The 17,327-nt window shown below is 38.7% G+C and overlaps 1 protein-coding gene across 1 annotated transcript in view; it reads right to left on the bottom strand.

Annotated features, from left to right (window-relative positions):
- The window catches only part of VWA3B (von Willebrand factor A domain containing 3B), a 201,453-nt gene that overhangs the window by 62,164 nt on the left and 121,962 nt on the right, over nt 1-17,327 (bottom strand). Inside the window, 3 exon segments of the mRNA XM_040453963.1 lie at nt 239-355; nt 8,974-9,131; nt 11,692-11,822. Coding sequence (XP_040309897.1) covers nt 239-355; nt 8,974-9,131; nt 11,692-11,822 — 406 coding nt within the window.

The raw sequence follows: 17,327 nt of genomic DNA, 5'->3' as shown, positions 1-17,327 counted from the left end.
AAGGAAGGAAGGAAGGAAGGAAGGAAGGAAGGAAGGAAGGAAGGAAGAAAATCAGGTCTCCAGCAGGTAGACCTGATTTACAAGGAGTCCCTGAATAGGAATCAATCCTAATCCACTTAAAAATGATTTGTCCCCGCTGTCATCAAAATGTACCTACACCCAGCTCTTTGGGAACAGACACAATGGGCAAAGGAAGGCCACCCTGGGCTTCCTAACATAGAGACCCTCTCTGGCTTGCCTCTGTCACCCGGAGTGTTCCAGCTGCTGAAACTAGAAAGGTCATCCGTCCTCTCACTGCAAGCTGAGCTCTTGTGGGTGGACATCTGGCTTCTGAGCAGGCTGGTTTTGGTTGATTCTGTTGGTATCAAAGGGAAAGGGATTAAAGGAATTTGGGACAAAAGAAGATATTTTATTAGATGCAACCATTTCCTTGGATCCTCAAAAAATGAATGCAAGTTCAGTCTCCCAAACCTCAGAGAACAGTTCTGCCACCAACTCAATGCTGAGGTAAAGGCCTTTTCCACTTATCTGAGCTGAAGCTCTATCCCTCCTTGAGACAGATCTGCATCCAAGCTCATTCAAGCTGTTGGCAGAGTTTATTTCTTTGCAGTTGTGGGACTGAGGTCCTTGTTTCCTTGCTGGCTCTTGGGGGGCCTCTCAGCTCCCTAAGCACCTGCATTACTACTCACGTGGCACCTCTGTTTTCAAGCCAGCAATGGTACATTGAATTCCCCTCATGCTTCAAGTCTCTCTGACTTTCTTTTCTGTCACCAGCTGGAAAAAAGCTCCTGCTTTTAAGAGCACCTGTGAGCATTACCGGGCTCTCCTAGACAACCTTGGCTTAAGGTCAACATAACATAATCTTGGGAGTGATACCTCACCCTATTCACATTTGCAGCCCTTTAACTAGCAAATAGATACTTATCAAATATAGACATTTAGTCAGTGTGTTATGTACAAGGTAATGAGCCTGTACTAAGACATCTTGATTATTTTTCATATGTGATTATAGAAACTGCATTAATTGTAAGTGTGGTCTGTATTTCACAATTTGGAGATACAAGTACCAAGCCTTTATGAAGTATTCATGAGTGAAACATGCCCTTGTTTTTTTTTAATTTTTTTAATGTTTATTTATTTTTTTTGAGAGACAGAGACAGAGCGTGAGTGGGAGAGGGGCGGAGAGAGAAGGAGACAGAATCACTCATTTTGCCCAGCTCCTACCCTCCTCCTCTCTGGCAACCATCAGTTTGTTCTCTGTGTTTACAGGTCTGCTGCTGCTTTTTGTTATTGTTTTGATTTTTTAAAAAAGATTCCACATATGAGTGAAATCATGGTATTTGTCTTTCTCAGTCTGACTTACTTCATTTAGCATAATACCCTCTAGCTTCATCCATGTTGCCACAAATGACATGATCTCATCCTTTTTTATGTCTGTGCAATATTCCTCTGTGTGTGTGTGTGTGACATCTTCTTTATCCATTTTTCTATTGATGGACATTTAGGTTGCTTCCATATCTTGGCTATTGTAAATAAAGCTGACATAAACACAGAGTGCATTTATCTATGTTTTTGGATTAGTGTTTTCATTTTCTTTGAGTAAGTCCCCAGTGTAATTATTGGGTCATATGGTATTTCTATTTTTAATTTTTTTTGGGAAACCACTATACTGTTTTCTATAGTAGTTGTACAAATTTACATTCCTACCAACAGTGTATGAGGGCTCCCTTTTATCCACATTCTCACCAACACTGTTATTTCTTGTCATTTTGATTTTAGCTATTTTGACAAGTGTAAGGTGATATCTTACTGTGGTTTTGATTTACATATCCCTGATGATTAGTGATGCAGAGCATCTTTTCATGTGTCTGTTGTCTTTTCATGTGTATGTTTTCTTCTGGAAGTATGTTCAGGTCCTTTGCCCATTTTAAGATCAGATTGTGGATATAATTAGGGGAAGATGGTGGCGTAGGAGGATACTGGGCTCACCCTGTCCTGCTGATCAAACGAATTTGATCAAAACAAATTGAATGAAATGAAACAAATTGATCAAAAATGATTTAAGCAATGTAATGGAACAAGAATTTAGAATAGTAGTCATAAAATTAATTGCTGGGCTTGAAAAAAGTATAGAGAACAGCAGAGAACCTATTGCTACAGAGATCAAGGGACTAAGAAACAGTCAGGAGGAGCTAAAAATGTTACAAATGAGGTGCAAAATAAAATAGAGGCGACCACAGCTCAGATTAAAGAGGCAGAGGAGAGGATAGGTGAATTAGAATATAAAATTATGGAAAAAGAGGAAGCTGAGAAAAAGAGAGAGAAAAATCCAGGAGTATGAGGGGAGAATTAGGGAACTAAGTGATGCAATGAAATGGAATAATACCCGTATAATATGAACTCCAGAAGAGGAAGAGAGAGAGAAAGGGGCTGAAGGTGTACTTGAACAAATCATAGCTGAGAACTTCCCTGATCTGAGGAAGGAAAAAGGCATTCAAATCTAAGAGGCACAGAGAACTCCCTTTAGCTGTAACTTGAATCAATCTTCTACACAACATATCATAGTGAAACTGGTAAAATACAAGGATAAAGAGAAAATTCTGAAAGCAGCTAGGGATAAACACGCTTTAACATATAAAGGGAGCCCTATAAGACTAGTGGCAGATCTATCTACTAAAACTTGGCAGGCCAGAAAGGAATGGCAGGAAATCTTCAATGTGATGAACAGAAAAAATATGCAGCCGAGAATCCTTTATCCAACAAGTCTGTCATTCAGAATAGAAGGAGAGACAAAGGTCTTCCCAAACAAACAAAAACTGAAGGAATTCATCACCACTAAACCAGCTCTACAAGAGATCCTAAGGGGGATTCTGTGAGTGAAACGTTGCAAGGACCACAAAGCACCAGAGACATCACTATAAGAATGAAACCTACAGACATCACAAGGACTCTAAACCCATATCTTCCTATAATAACACTGAATGTAAATGGACTAAATACTCCAACCAAAAGACATAGGATATAAGAATGGATAAAAAAACAAGACCCATCTATTTGCTGTCTACAAGAGACTCATTTTAGACCTGAGGACACCTTCAGATTGTAAGTGAGGGGATGGAGAACTATCCAGCATGCTACTGGAAGTCAAAAGAAAGCTGGAGCAGCCATACTTATATCATACAAACTAGACTTTAAATTAAAGGCTGTAACAAGAGATGAAGAAGGGCATTATATAATAATTACAGGGTCTATACATCAGGAAGAGCTAACAATTAATTATAAATGTCTATGCACAGAATACAGGAGCCCCCAAATATATAAAACAATCACAAACATAAGCAACCTTATTGATAAGAATGTGGTAATTGCAGGGGACTTTAACACTCCACTTACAACAATGGATAGATCATCTAGACACAGGACCAATAAAGAAACAAGGGCCCTGAATGACACATTGGATCAGATGGACTTGACAGATATATTTAGAACTCTGCATCCCAAAGCAACAGAATATACTTTCTTCTCGAGTGCACATGGAACCTTCTCCAAGATAGATCACATACTGGGTCACAAAACAGCCCTTCATAAGTTTACAAGAATTGAAATCATACCATGCATACTTTCAGACCACAATGCTATGAAGCTTGAAATCAACCATAGGAAAAAGTCTGGAAAATCTCCAAAAGAATGGAGGTTAAAGACACCCTACTAAAGAATGAGTGGGTCAACCAGGCAATTCGAGAAGAAATTAAAAAATATATGGAAACAAGTGAAAATGAAAATACAACAATCCAAATGCTTTGGGATGCAGCAAAGGCAGTCCTGAGAGGAAAATACATTGCAATCCAGGCCTATCTCAAGAAATAAGAAAAATCCCAAATACAAAATCTAACAGCACACCTAAAGGAAATAGAAGCAGAACAGCAAAGACACTCCAAACCCAGCAGAAGAGAAATAATAAAGATCAGAGCAGAAATAAACAATATAGAATCTAAAAAAACTGTAGAGCAGATCAATGAAACCAAGAGTTGGTTTTTTGAAAAAATAAACAAAATTGATAAACCTCTAGCCAGGTTTCTCAAAAAGAAAAGGGAGATGACCCAAATAAATAAAATCATGAATGAAAATGCAATTATTATAACCAATCCCTCAGAAATACAAGCAATTATCAGGGAATACTATGAAAAATTATATGGCAACAAATTAGACAACCTGGAAGAAATGGACAAATTCCTAAGCACCACCCACTTCCAAAACTCAAACAGGAAGAAATAGAAAGCTTGAACAGACCATAACCAGTGAAGAAATTGAATCAGTTATCAAAAATCTCCCAACAAATAAGAGTCCCAGACCAGATGGCTTCCCAGGGGAATTCTACCAGACATTTAAAGCAGAGATAATACCTATCCTTCTCAAGCTGTTCCAGAAAATAGAAAGGGAAGGAAAACTTCCAGACTCATTCTATGAAGCCAGCATTACTTTGATTCCTAAACCAGACAGAGACCCAGCAAAAAAAGGGAACTACAGGTCAATATCCCTGATGAATATGGATGCAAAAATTCTCAATAAGATACTAGCAAATCAAATTCAACAGCATATAAAAACAATTCTTCACCATGATCAAGTGGGATTCATTCCTGGGCTGCAGGGCTGGTTCAATATTTGCAAATCAATCATTGTGATACATCACATTAATAAAAAAAAAAAAGATGAAAACCATATGATCCTGTCAATCGATGCAGAAAAAGCATTTGACAAAATTCAGCATCCTTTCTTAATAAAAACTCTCAAGAAAGTCGGGATAGAAGGAACATACTTAAACATCATAAAAGCCATTTATGAAAAACCCACAGCTAATATCATCAATGGGGAAAAACTGAGAGCTTTCTCCTTGAGATCAGGAACATGACAGGGATGTCCACTCTCACTGCTGTTGTTTAACATAGTGTTGGAAGTGCTACCATCAGCAATCGGACAACAAAAGGAAATCAAAGGCATCAAAATTGGCAATGATGAAGTCAAGCTTTCACTTTTTGCAGATGACATGATATTATACATGGAAAATCTGGTAGACTCCACCAAAAGTCTGCTAGAACTGATACATGAATTTACCAAAGTTGCAGGATACAAAATCAATGTACAGAAATCAGTTGCATTCTTATACACTAATAATGAAGCAACAGAAAGGCAAATAAAGAAACTGATCCCATTCACAATTGCACCAAGAAGCATAAAATAACGAGGAATAAACCTAACCAAAGATGTAAAAGATCTGTATGCTGAAAACTATAGATAGCTTATGAAGGAAATTGAAGAAGATATAAAGAAATGGAAAAACATTCCATGATCATGGATTGGAAGAATAAATATTGCTAAAATGTCAATACTATCCAAAGCTATCTACACATTCAATGCAATCCCAATCAAAATTGCACCAGCATTCTTCTCAAAGATAGAACAAGCAATCCTAAAATTTGTATGGAACCACAACAGGCCCTGAATAGCCAAAGTAATTTTGAAGAAGAAGACCAAAGCAGGAGGCATCACAATCCCATACATTAGCCTCTACTACAAAGCTGTTATCATCAAGACAGTATGGTATTGGCACAAAAACAGACACATAGACCAATGGAATAGAATAGAAACCCAAGAATGAGACCCACAAAAGTATGGTCAACTAATCTTTGACAAAGCAGGAAAGAATATCCAATGTAAAAAAGACAGTCTCTTTAACAAATGGTGCTGGGAGAACTAGAAAGCAACATGCAGAAGGATGAAACTAGACCACTTTCTTACATCATTCACAAAAATAAACTCAAAATGGATGAAGGACCTGAATGTGAGACAGGAAACCATCAAAACCCTAGAGGAGAAAGCAGGCAAAAACCTCTCTGACCTCAGCCGTAGCAATTTCTTACTTGACACATCCCCAAAGGCAAGGGAATTAAAAGCAAAAATGAACTATTGGGACCTCATCAAGATAAAAAGCTTCTGCACTGTAAAGGAAACAATCAACAAAACTAAAAGGCAACCAACGGAATGGGAAAAGATATTTGGAAATGACATATTGGACAAAGGGCTAGTATCCAAAATCTATAAAGAGCTCACCAAACTCCACACCTGAAAAACAAATAATCCAGTGAAGAAATGGGCAGAAAACATGAATGGACACTTCTCTAAAGAAGACATCCAGATGGCCAACAGGCACATGAAAAGATGCTCAATGTCACTCCTCATCAGGGAAATACAAATCAAAACCACACTCCGATACTACCTCACGCCAGTTAGAGTGGCCAAAATGAACAAATAAGGAAACCATAGATGCTGGCGAGGATGTGGAGAAACACGAACCCTCTTGCACTGTTGGTGGGAATGCAAACTGGTGCAGCTGCTCTGGAAAACAGTGTGGAGGTTCCTCAAAAAATTAAAAATAGATCTACCCTATGACCCAGCAGTAGCAGTGCTAGGAATTTACCCAAGGGATACAGGAGTACTGATGCATAGGGGCACTTGTACCCCAATGTTTATAGCAGCACTTTCAACAATAGCCAAATTATGGAAAGAGTCTAAATGTCCATCAACTGATGAATGGATAAAGAAATTGTGGTTTATATACACAATGGAATACTACGTGGCAATGAGAAAAAATGAAATATGGCATTTTGTAGCAACATGGATGGAACTGGAGAGTGTTATGCTAAGTGAAATAAGTCATATAGAGAAAGACAGATAGCATATGTTTTTACTCTTATGTGGATCCTCTGAGAAACTTAGAAGACCATGGGGGAGGGGAAGGAAAAAAAAAAAAAGGTTAGAGAGGGAGGGAGCCAAAACATAAGAGACGCTTAAAAACTGAGAACAAACTGAGGGTTGATGGGGGGTGGGTGATGGGTACTGAGGAGGGCACCTGTTGAGATGAGCACTGGGTGTTGTATGGAAACCAATTTGACAATAAATTTCATATTAAAAATAAATAAATAAATTTTTTAAAGTATACTTATCATGATGAGCACTGAAAAATGTATAGAATTGTTGAATTGTTATATTGTACACCCAAAACTAATATAACACTATGTTAATTATACTTGGATAATAAGAATAATAAAAACTCAAATGTATTATGGATTTAAATGTATAATATAAAGCTACATTTGTTTTAAAACTATGTAAATAAATGACAAAATTTCTAAGGAAAAACATAAAAGCAAATCTTCAGGAATTAGGGCTAAGGAAAAGGTTCCTAGATTTGACACCAGAAGCATGATCCATAAAAGGAAAGACTGGTAAACTGAATCTCAGCATTTTTAAAAGCTTTTGCTTGGTCAAAGACTCAAGAAGATGAAAAGACAAACTACATCCTGGGAGAAAATATATGCAAGCAACATATTTAAAACAAAATCCTAGAATCTAGAATGAAGAACTTTCAGTACCTGTCAATAAAAAACAAAACAAATGATCCATGTAGAAAATGGGTAAGGCACATGCACAGACATTTTTTCTAAGAGGATATATAGACTGCAAACAAGCACATGAACAGATATTCAAAATCATTAGCCATTACAGGGGCGTCTGGGTGTCTCGGTTGAGCGTTGGACTTCAGCTCAGGTCATGATTTCATGGTTCGTGAGTCTGAGTCCTACATCAGGCTCTGTGCTGACAGCTCAGAGCCTGGAGCTTGCTTGGGATTCTGTGTCTCCCTCTATCTTTGCTCCTCCCCTACTCACGCTCTTTCTCTCAAAAATAAACAAACATTAACACAACTTAAAAAAATAAAACAACAAAAAAACACACAGGTTTACAATTCTAAAATTTGTATGGACCCACAAAAGACCCCAAAGAGCCAAAGCAATCTTGAGAAAGGAGAACAATGCCAGAGGTATCATGCTCCTTGATTTCAAACTGTTAATAAAGCCATAGTAATCAAAACAGTATTGTATTGGCATCAAAGCAGACACACAGATCAATGGGACAGCATAAGAGTCCAGAAATAAACCCATGTGTATATGGTTAGTTAATTTATGACAGAGGGATGCTGAGTGGTTCAGGTGGTTAAGCATCTGACTTTGGCTCAGGTCATGATCTCACAGTTCGTGAGTTCAAGCCCTGTGTTGGGCTCTGTGCTGAAAGCTCAGAGCCTGGAGTCTGGTTCAGATTCTGTGTGTGTGTCTCTCTCTGGCCTCCCCCACTCACGCTCTATCTCTCTCTCTCAAAAATAAACATTAAAAAAAGTTAAAAAAAAAAAAAAGTAGACTGGTGGTTGCCAGAGGTGGGGGATGGGGAAGTCGGCAAAATGAGCGAAGGAGGTCTAAAGGTACAAACTTCCAGTTATAAAATAAAGTCATGGGGATGTAATGTACAGCATGGTGACTATAGTTAACACTTTATTGCATATTTGAAAATTGCTAAGAGTGTAGATCTTAATAGATCTTTTCTCTCATCATAAGAGAAAAATGTTTTTATAACTATGTATGGTGATGGATGATAACTAAACTTACTGTGGTGATCAATCTTCAATATATACAACTATCAAATCATTATGTTGTACTCCTAAAACCAATATAATGTTATGTGTCAATTACATGTCACTAGAACAAAAACAAAACCAAAAACCCATAGGTTTAGGCTCCTTTTGAAATATTATGTGCATTGGGGCACCTGGGTGGCTCAGTCAGCTAAGCATCTGACTTGATTTCTGCTCAGGTCATGATCCTACAGTTCCTGAGATTGGGCCACACAGGGCTCTATGTGGAGCCTGCTTGGGATTCTCTCTCTCCCCCACCTGCTTGTACACTTTCTCTCTCTCTCTCTTCCCCCAGCTCTCTCTCTCACTAAATAAATAAACATTAAAAAAAAAAAAAAAGAAGTGTTGGTGTCATTTAAAGAAATAAATATTAGGTGGATTTAGTTTTATTCTACCTTCTTGCATTGAAGGAAAACTAGTAATGAGATTCAAACCATTTTGTTCACTGATACCTGCGTGGAGGACTTTCCTTTTCGGAATCTTTTGATTTGAAAAGTCCTCTGGTAATTTCAACGTATCTAGGGATGACATTTGTGCTGATTCGACATCAGAGTGAGGTTTTGCACATTTTTCTGAAGTTGAAACCATAGAAGAGATTTCTTTTTGATGCCTGTTTTGATTTAGATAAAAAAAAAAATAGATGAAAAAAAGGAGTGGGGAGAAACACAGAATTTCCATCAAGAAGGCAGAGTTAGATCAATACAATCATGTTGAATGCTACAAACTTAAAGAAATGGGCCTCTCCTTGCTTGATGAATATAAGAATTATCTTCCCTGATGCCAAAGAAAGGACAGGGGCCCAGAGGTGGAGTCATTAGCTATGGCTCACACTGCAGCTCTGTTCTTTCCCTGCTGTGTGACTTGCCGAAGTCCTTGAATCCTCTCTGAACTTCCCAACTTTCCTCTTCTATAAACTGTGGGGCAATTCAGCTGTGCACTAACTCTGTGGGACTGATGTGAGAATGAACATGAGGAAAAGCCAGTTGTAAATGAGAAAGCCTTACACAAACCCATTTCTCTAACCATAGGGTTGACTAGATAGCTCTTATAAAAGCCAGAGAAGGGAAACCCTTGCCTTGGACCCCCTATGCCAGTACCAGATCACAGCAAACCATTCTGGTGAAGATCTGGAGCCAGGAGGGGCCCTAGAAATGCCAGAGAACTTTCCCAGACATACCTTTCCCGAAGCTCTAAACATAGCAGCCACAGAAAGGAAAGTTTCCAAAACAATCTCCTGCTCTAACACTGTAAAACATGCCCTCTCTCCTACACCCCCCCCCCACCTGCCTGCCTACTTCATCAACCACTCCACAGTGTTCCATAATCTTGTGTGTCTGTATCCCCCACCACACTGCATCTTGTGATGGAAGGGGCCAGGCTTATATTCATCTGTGCATCCCAGTTCGCCAGGCAAATGATCTGCGCTTCCATAAATGCTTTAAAAAAGAAGGAAGGGAGAGGAGATTTGGAGCTGAAACATTTTTTCACCTAGTAAAAAGCTAGAACAAGGTAATTTATTTTTGACTATAGTTATGTCAGCGAATTAACTTTTCCTAATGTTATGTTATAAGGAAGTATAGGAGGATGTTCTCTCTAGAATGAGGCTTTTATTACATGACAGGCATATCCTCATTTAATCTCCCCAACAACCATATGACCACCATTATTCCCATGTTGTGGATGAGGAAACTGAGGCTCAGCAGGGTTAACTAACTTGCCCAAATTTACCCAACATGTAATGATGGGAAGCCTGGATTAAAATACTTTTCTGCATGACTCTAGAACATAGCCCCTAAAAAAGAACACAAAAACCAAAAATGCATTCACTACTCAATCAATAGCAGATACAGTCAACTGACTAAGCCAACTTCCAAGTAATAGCTAGTCATTTTGTCCCGAGATTTTTTAGTTTGATTAAATAAGGGAAAGAAGATAGTTAAGCTACAAAGGGTAATTTACATTGAGGTGCTGCCCATTTATTTGACTGTTAGTTTATTTGTTCCAATTATCTGAATTGAGAAGATGGACCTGAGCTTTTCCAAGTAAATACTTTAAAAATAATTCTGTAAAATTTCATTAGAAGATTTCCCAGTATAATATTTATCTCTTTTACTGATTCCATGCTCATGCCCTGCCTCCAGCCCATATGAATGCTTAATTTGCTAAGAGGAAGACAGTCAATATTGACAAAGATGAAATCCTGATTGATAAATGTATTTTCAACTTCTTTGTATTTGCTATCACTGTTTTTTAAAAAAAGACATCCCCCTGGAGCACCTGGGTGGCCCAGTTAAGCACCTGACTCTTGATTTGACTCAGGTCATGATCGCACAGTTCATGAGATCCAGCCCTGCAACAGGATCTGTGCTGACAGTGTGGAGCCTGCTTGGGATTCTCTCTCTCCCTCTGCCCCTCCCTCCCTCCCTCCCCCTCCCCCACAGCCAGTCATGCACACATGTGCACACTTTCTCTCTCTCTCTCTCCAAATAAGTAAATAAACCTTAAAAAAAAAAGACATCTTCCTGATAGGGTATTTCTATGAAGCTGAGATATTTGAATATCTGTATAATGTTAAATTGTATTAATAAGATTTGACACCATTTCTGAATATTGGTGTGGTTTTGATTTTTGTTTAAAAGATTACTAATTACAGGCATATTAGATTATAGGCTAGAAAAAGACCTGAGAAATTATCTATCCCAAACCTACCACCACAGCTGCCATTTCCAAGATGAGGAAATGGAGACTTAGCAATGGACAGGTATGGAGAGAAGTTAGAGATTCGCCAAGATCACACAGAGACCCTTGGGGCTCCTGATCCCTGAGTCAAATCTGCTACAATACATAGCACTCCTGCTGTGCTCTGTCACTGCTGGGGGTGGGGGGCCTATCCACACGGGGTGGAGATGAGATGTTAACATTGCTCTCTTAAGTGCCGCACAAGGATTTTAGAACTTACATATAAAGGTAAATATGTGGCCTCTTTAAGCCACATATTAGATTATAAAATTAGATTATGAATTCTCTTTCCTTAAAAAAAATTCCTACATAATCATGCTATGTGATTCCGTTCACTAAAAGAAATCCCCAGAAGTACTACAGAAAAAAGAGGTAGCAAGGAGAGTGAGCAGAGCATCTGAGGGGGAAAACAGGGGCTCTGGCACACTCACCTACTGTCTCCTTCCTTTTCCCCATTGTACCACCAATCCATGATCAAGGACTCCGAATAAAGGTTTTGTACCTTCTCCAGGTCACTTCGTCCCTGCTCCATTTCCTTAATTAAAAGAGTCAGATCTTCATTCTGCCAAAATGAGAAGTAAACATATTGTGAAGAGTTCAAATTTCAAACATTTCTAACAGAAAACCAACTGTATCAAGAAAAGACCTAAAGAATTTCATGTAGTTCTCATATTATTCCATTCTAATAAACAGTTTAGTGAAGTATAATTAATATAAAATTTATATGAATATAAAACTATATAAAATAGACCAAATGTATGTAAAGTGTACCATTTGAATAGTTTCGACATTCACACTTGTAAAATCTTCATAACAATCAAGATAATAGACATATCCATAACCCCCAAAAGTTTCCTCAGGTCCCCTTGTAAATTTGCCATCCTCCATACCCTAAAACCCTTCCCCCCCAGTTCCTAGGCAACTATTCATCTTCTTTCTGTCACTATATTGAAACTATAGCTTCAATTTTGTAGAATTTTATATAAATGAAATCATGCAGTATGTATTCTTTGTCCAACTTCATTCATACGCTTTGAGATTCACCAGGGTTGCAGCATGAATCAGGAGTTCATTCACCGATGCTGAGTAGTATTATATTATATATTGAATACCTAAATTTAGTCACTGGTTGAGGGACTTTATGAGCTTGGGTTATTATAAACAGGCTATGAACTTTTGTGTTCAAGTATTTTTTCAGACATCTGCTTTCATTTCTCTTGATAAAATATTTATTTTGGTGTGATTCACACTGCACATTTTATCTTGGTTGATTTCTGGTAGCTTTTGTTTCTTGTGGAAGTGGTCCTTTTTTTTTTTCTAAGTTGTCAAATTTATGACTGCAAAGTTGTCCACTCCAAACTTCTCTTTGGAGTTTACTCATTTTCTTGAATCTGTATGTTTATATCTTTCACCAAATTTGGGCATCTTTCAGCTATTATTTTTCCATGTAGTCTTTCACCCCCCTTTCTTTCTTCTTTCTTTGGGAAACTCCGATTATACTAATGTCTCTCATTATTGTCCTATAGGTTCCCATGGTTCTGGCTTTCTCTCTATTGTTCAGATTGACAGAATTCTGTCATCTGACCTCAAGTTCACTGATAACATTAAGTCATCTGCATTCTCACCACTGAGCCTATCCAGTGAGTTTACTTTTTATTGCATCTTTCAGTTCTAGAATACCCACTTGGAAATTTTTATAACTTCTACATCTTCGCTGAGATTTTCTATTTGTTCATTTCTCTCTAGATAACTTGTAATTGATTGTTGAAGCATTTTTATAATAGGTTCTTTAAAATCCTTGTCATGTAATTCCAACATCTGATTCATCTATCTCAGTGTTGGGATCATATGATGGTCTTTTCTCATTCAAGTTGTGATTTTCTTGGTTCTTGGTATGATGAGTGACTTTTTACTGTATCCAGAACATTCTGGCTATATTGTGTTATGAAACTCTAGGTCCTATTTAAGAATTTTTATTTTCGGGGCACCTGGGTGGCTCAGTCAGTTAAGCGTCTGACTCTTGACTTTGGCTCAGGTCATGATCTCACAGTTTGCGAATTCAAGCCCTACATGGAGCTCTATGTTGGCTGTGTGGAGCCTGCTGGGGATTCTCTCTTTCTCCCTCTCTCTCTGCCCCTCCCCCCACTTGCTCTCTCTCTCTCTCAAAATAAAGAAATAAACTTTAAAAAAATTTCTAAATAAAACTTTTATTTTAGCTCACAGTAACTGTTTAAATTTAGCATGTGGGACTTTGTCCTACTTTTGTGGGCTGCTGCTCCAATGGCAGTTTAATTTTCAGAGCCTTTTTGATATTATTTTGGTCTCCTTTATTAATTTGGTGTCACTGGGGCTCCCGCTGGTCCCTGCTGGTGCTGTCTAAGCCGGCAGAAGGAGTTTCCTGTAGTCACATTGCCAGGTATTTTTTGGTGCCTCTACTCTCTCCCCAGGGTGTCCTGTGTCACTGGGTGGGGTAGGAGGGTCCCTGTCCCATAGGAAGAGTTTTCCTGGAATGGACCACTTGCTCTGGCTGGATCATTCTTGCCTGTTTTTCCCGCACACATTCTGGTGTCTCTGTGCAGAGAAGAATCTCAGGTCTCTGGGGAAAAAGGCTTCCCAAACCAGACCACTTGTGGCTGTGTCTCTTTGGCTAGTCCTACCCACTTATCCTAGGGAACCTGTTTTCCTAGTACACTTTTTATATGTTTGGGGCTCTCATGGCTAAATTTTACTTTCATTTGGGCACAACTGTGTATCTGGTGATTTTTTTTCCCAGTTATTATCATCAAAGCAAGCTGTCACAGTGTCAGGAGTTCAGCTATCTTTGTGTGGGACGGCAATCTCTACTTTGTTCACAGAGAGAGCCCCGAAGAGTAGGGAGTCAGAGTACTGGGGAGCTCCACATAGCACTGCCTCCTTTGGTCTTGTTGATACTGGATGGGGTGGAGGATCAGTTCTCCACTCAGGGAGGACCACAGGAGGGCTACTCCTCTTTCACATTTAATTTATGCTTATTCTTTTGGGTGTTATGGAGCCTCAGCCTCCTATCAACCCTCACTGGCACCAGGGATAGGGGGAAAGTGGAGTGCTGCCTATCTCCAAATCACAATTCCTTTTTCATTTTCACTGATGAGGAGTGTTTTTGGAGGCTCATCTCCTCACTGAGTCCCACTCAGATGAGGACTGTGGTGTAGCACGGCAGTGACTAGAGTGTTCTCACACTACCTTGTTAAGTCTTAGAGCTGCATGGTGGGGTAGTCCAGCTTGCCACTGGACTCCATGATGGGAGAATCAGAGCACTGTTGACTGGACGATAAGCTTCCTCTCATTCCTCTGATACTACCCCAGCACAGGATTTAGAACACCACCTGCTTCTGTCTAGTAGGGTTTGGAGAATAAGCTTTCCATTCAGCCCTACTCACACTACCCTGGCAGAGAGATCAGAGCATTGCCTGCTTCCACCATGTGGGGGATGCAGGATTAGCTCTCTGGTCAGCTCTACGAATGCCACCTGGCAGAGGGATCAGAGCACCATCACTTGCTTCCAGGGGTTTGCAGAAGATCAGCTCCCTGTTCAGCTCAAATCTCAGGGGAAGGGGTGAAGTTTTTCCATTGGTGTATGACTAGACTATGGCAGGTATTGCAAAAAAGGTTTTCTGTTTTAGGTCACCTTTTTCTCGGAAGAATGAGGAGTTTTTGTGGGGTTTTTTTTGTTTTTTTTTTTTTTTTTTGACTGTGCCTGTTAGAGATTCCAGATTGGAGGGTTCAGTAGTGTCCTATCTGGGATATATGGGAGGCATTAACAAATCCCCCAAGACTTACTTCCATGTCATTCCTTAAGTTCTGAGGTCCCTAGGGATTCTATTTTCTTCTCTCCACCTTTCAGAATATTCCTATGCTTATTTGTTGTGTTATATCCAGGATTTTTTTTTAGCTATAAGATGTAGGATCTGGAAGGAATGGGGCAACACCGTTACTGCTGGAACTGGAAGTCCCTCTGGTAATTTATCTTATAATTAGATTTAAATAAGAAGTAAAAAAAAAAAAGTCTTAATTATCGACCCATGCAGTTATCCTTTGCTTTTCAGGCCTAAGTGTAGATCTGTATATCCATCTGGTATAGTTTTTCTTCTGCCGAAAGTACTGCCTATAACATTTCTTTTACTGCAGGTTTAATGGTGACAAATTTTTTCAGTTTTTGTATATCTTTGAAGTCTTTATTCTACTTTCCTTTTTGAGAGGTATTTTCAGTTTATAGATTCTACACTGAGCTTTTTTTTTCTTTCAGTACGTTAAAAATATAACTCCACTGTCTTTTCACATGCATTGTTTCTGATGAGAAATATGCTGTCATCCTTATCTGTGTTCCTCTGTAAATAATGCAGCTTCTTTCACCCTATTCTTTTAAGATTTTCTCTTTGTCACTGCTTCTAAGAAGTTTAAGTCTGATATGATTTGGTGTAGTTTCCTCCTATTTCTTGTGCTTAGCATTCATTGTGTTTCATGGATCTGTGGCTTTATAGTTTTTAACCAATTTGGAAAATTTCTGGCACTATTGCTTCAACTACATATCTATTAGACTACTTGAAGTTTCCCACAGCTCACTTATGCCCTGTTTTCTAGGTTTTTGTTTATTGTTTTAATTCTCTTTCTTCTGTTACATTTTGGGTAGTTTCTATTGCTGCCTTACAGTTTACTAATCTTTTGTTCTGCAATGTCTGACCTGCTGTTCTTCTCAGCCCATGTATTCTTTACCTCATACATTGTAGTTTACATCTCTAAAATTTTTAATTGTGTCTTAATTGTATTTTTCATCTCTCCCTTTTTGAATATATCAGATAGAGCTACAATAACTGTTTTTATGCTCTAACACTAATATCTGCATCAGTTATGCACATGTTTTAATTTTTGTGTTTGCTTTTTCTCCTCCTTATGGACTTGTATTTTCTTGCTTTTTTCACATACTTGGTACTATTTGAATTAATATCAGAAACTGTTAATTTTACTTTCTTGGGTCATGGATATTTTTGCTTTCTTATAATTATTCTTGGGGTTTGTTCAGGGATGCAGTTAACTTCCTTGGAAATAGATCGATCCTTTCGGGTCCTGAATTTTGAAGATTTTCTAGGCAGACCTGGAGCAGCATTTGGTTTTTCACACTCCTGAGGCAAGATCCTTCTTTATACTCTACCCAATGTCCATTGGATTATGAAGTTTTCCAGTCTAGCTGATGGAGGGAGTCACTATTCCCTGCCTTGTGTGAGCTCAGAGAGCTCATTGTTCCCTCCGATCCTTCTCCTTTCAGATGATTCATTCCCCAGACTCTAGTAGTTTATTCAAATGTCAGCATTGCTCTGGCTTGTCCTGGATTTAAAGTGACTCTGCAGGAGAGACGATAAGATAAAAAACATTCTCTAGAAGGGCATTCTTGAAATGCATATCCTCAGGCCAAGACTGGAGTACTGGAGAATAGAATGTTATTTAGTTTCTCCCATCAGCCCATTAGAATGAATTGATTTATCAGATGGTCACATGGTTATACAGTCTGAGAAGTCAGGAGACTTCCTAGGATCTGAATTTTTCTTAAGTTTTCCACAAATGTCTATAAACAGCAGAGGTTAACAAAGTTCCAAGTAGGGACCCCTTGGGATGCTTGTTAAAAATACAGATTCCTGGGATGCCTGGGTGACTCAGTCAGTTAAGTGTCTGATTCTTGGTTTTGGCTCAGGTCATGATCTCATGGTTCACGGGTTCAAGCCCTGTGTCGGGCTCTGCACTGACAGTGCGGAGTGTCCTTGAGATTCTCAATCTCTCTCTCCCTCTCTCTCTCTTTCTCAAAAATAAACTTAGAAAAAATACAGATTCCTAACATTTGGCAAAATGTTGATAATTATTGAATCTGACTGATGGGTACATGAGGCAGGGGTCTATATACTTTTCTACTTTTCTGTATGTTTGAAACTTTCCATAATAAAAAGCCTAGAAGAAAAACAAAATATATTAATTAAGATTTCTGGGCCTCTATGCCTAGAGTTTAATTTAGTAGCTCTGAAGTGTGACCCTGGAAATC

The sequence above is a fragment of the Herpailurus yagouaroundi genome, unplaced genomic scaffold (assembly GCF_014898765.1).
Source record: "Herpailurus yagouaroundi ecotype Mexico unplaced genomic scaffold, PumYag 210, whole genome shotgun sequence".
In the NCBI taxonomy this organism is placed as follows: domain Eukaryota; kingdom Metazoa; phylum Chordata; class Mammalia; order Carnivora; family Felidae; genus Herpailurus; species Herpailurus yagouaroundi.
This window is presented reverse-complemented; position numbering and strand designations above follow the sequence as displayed.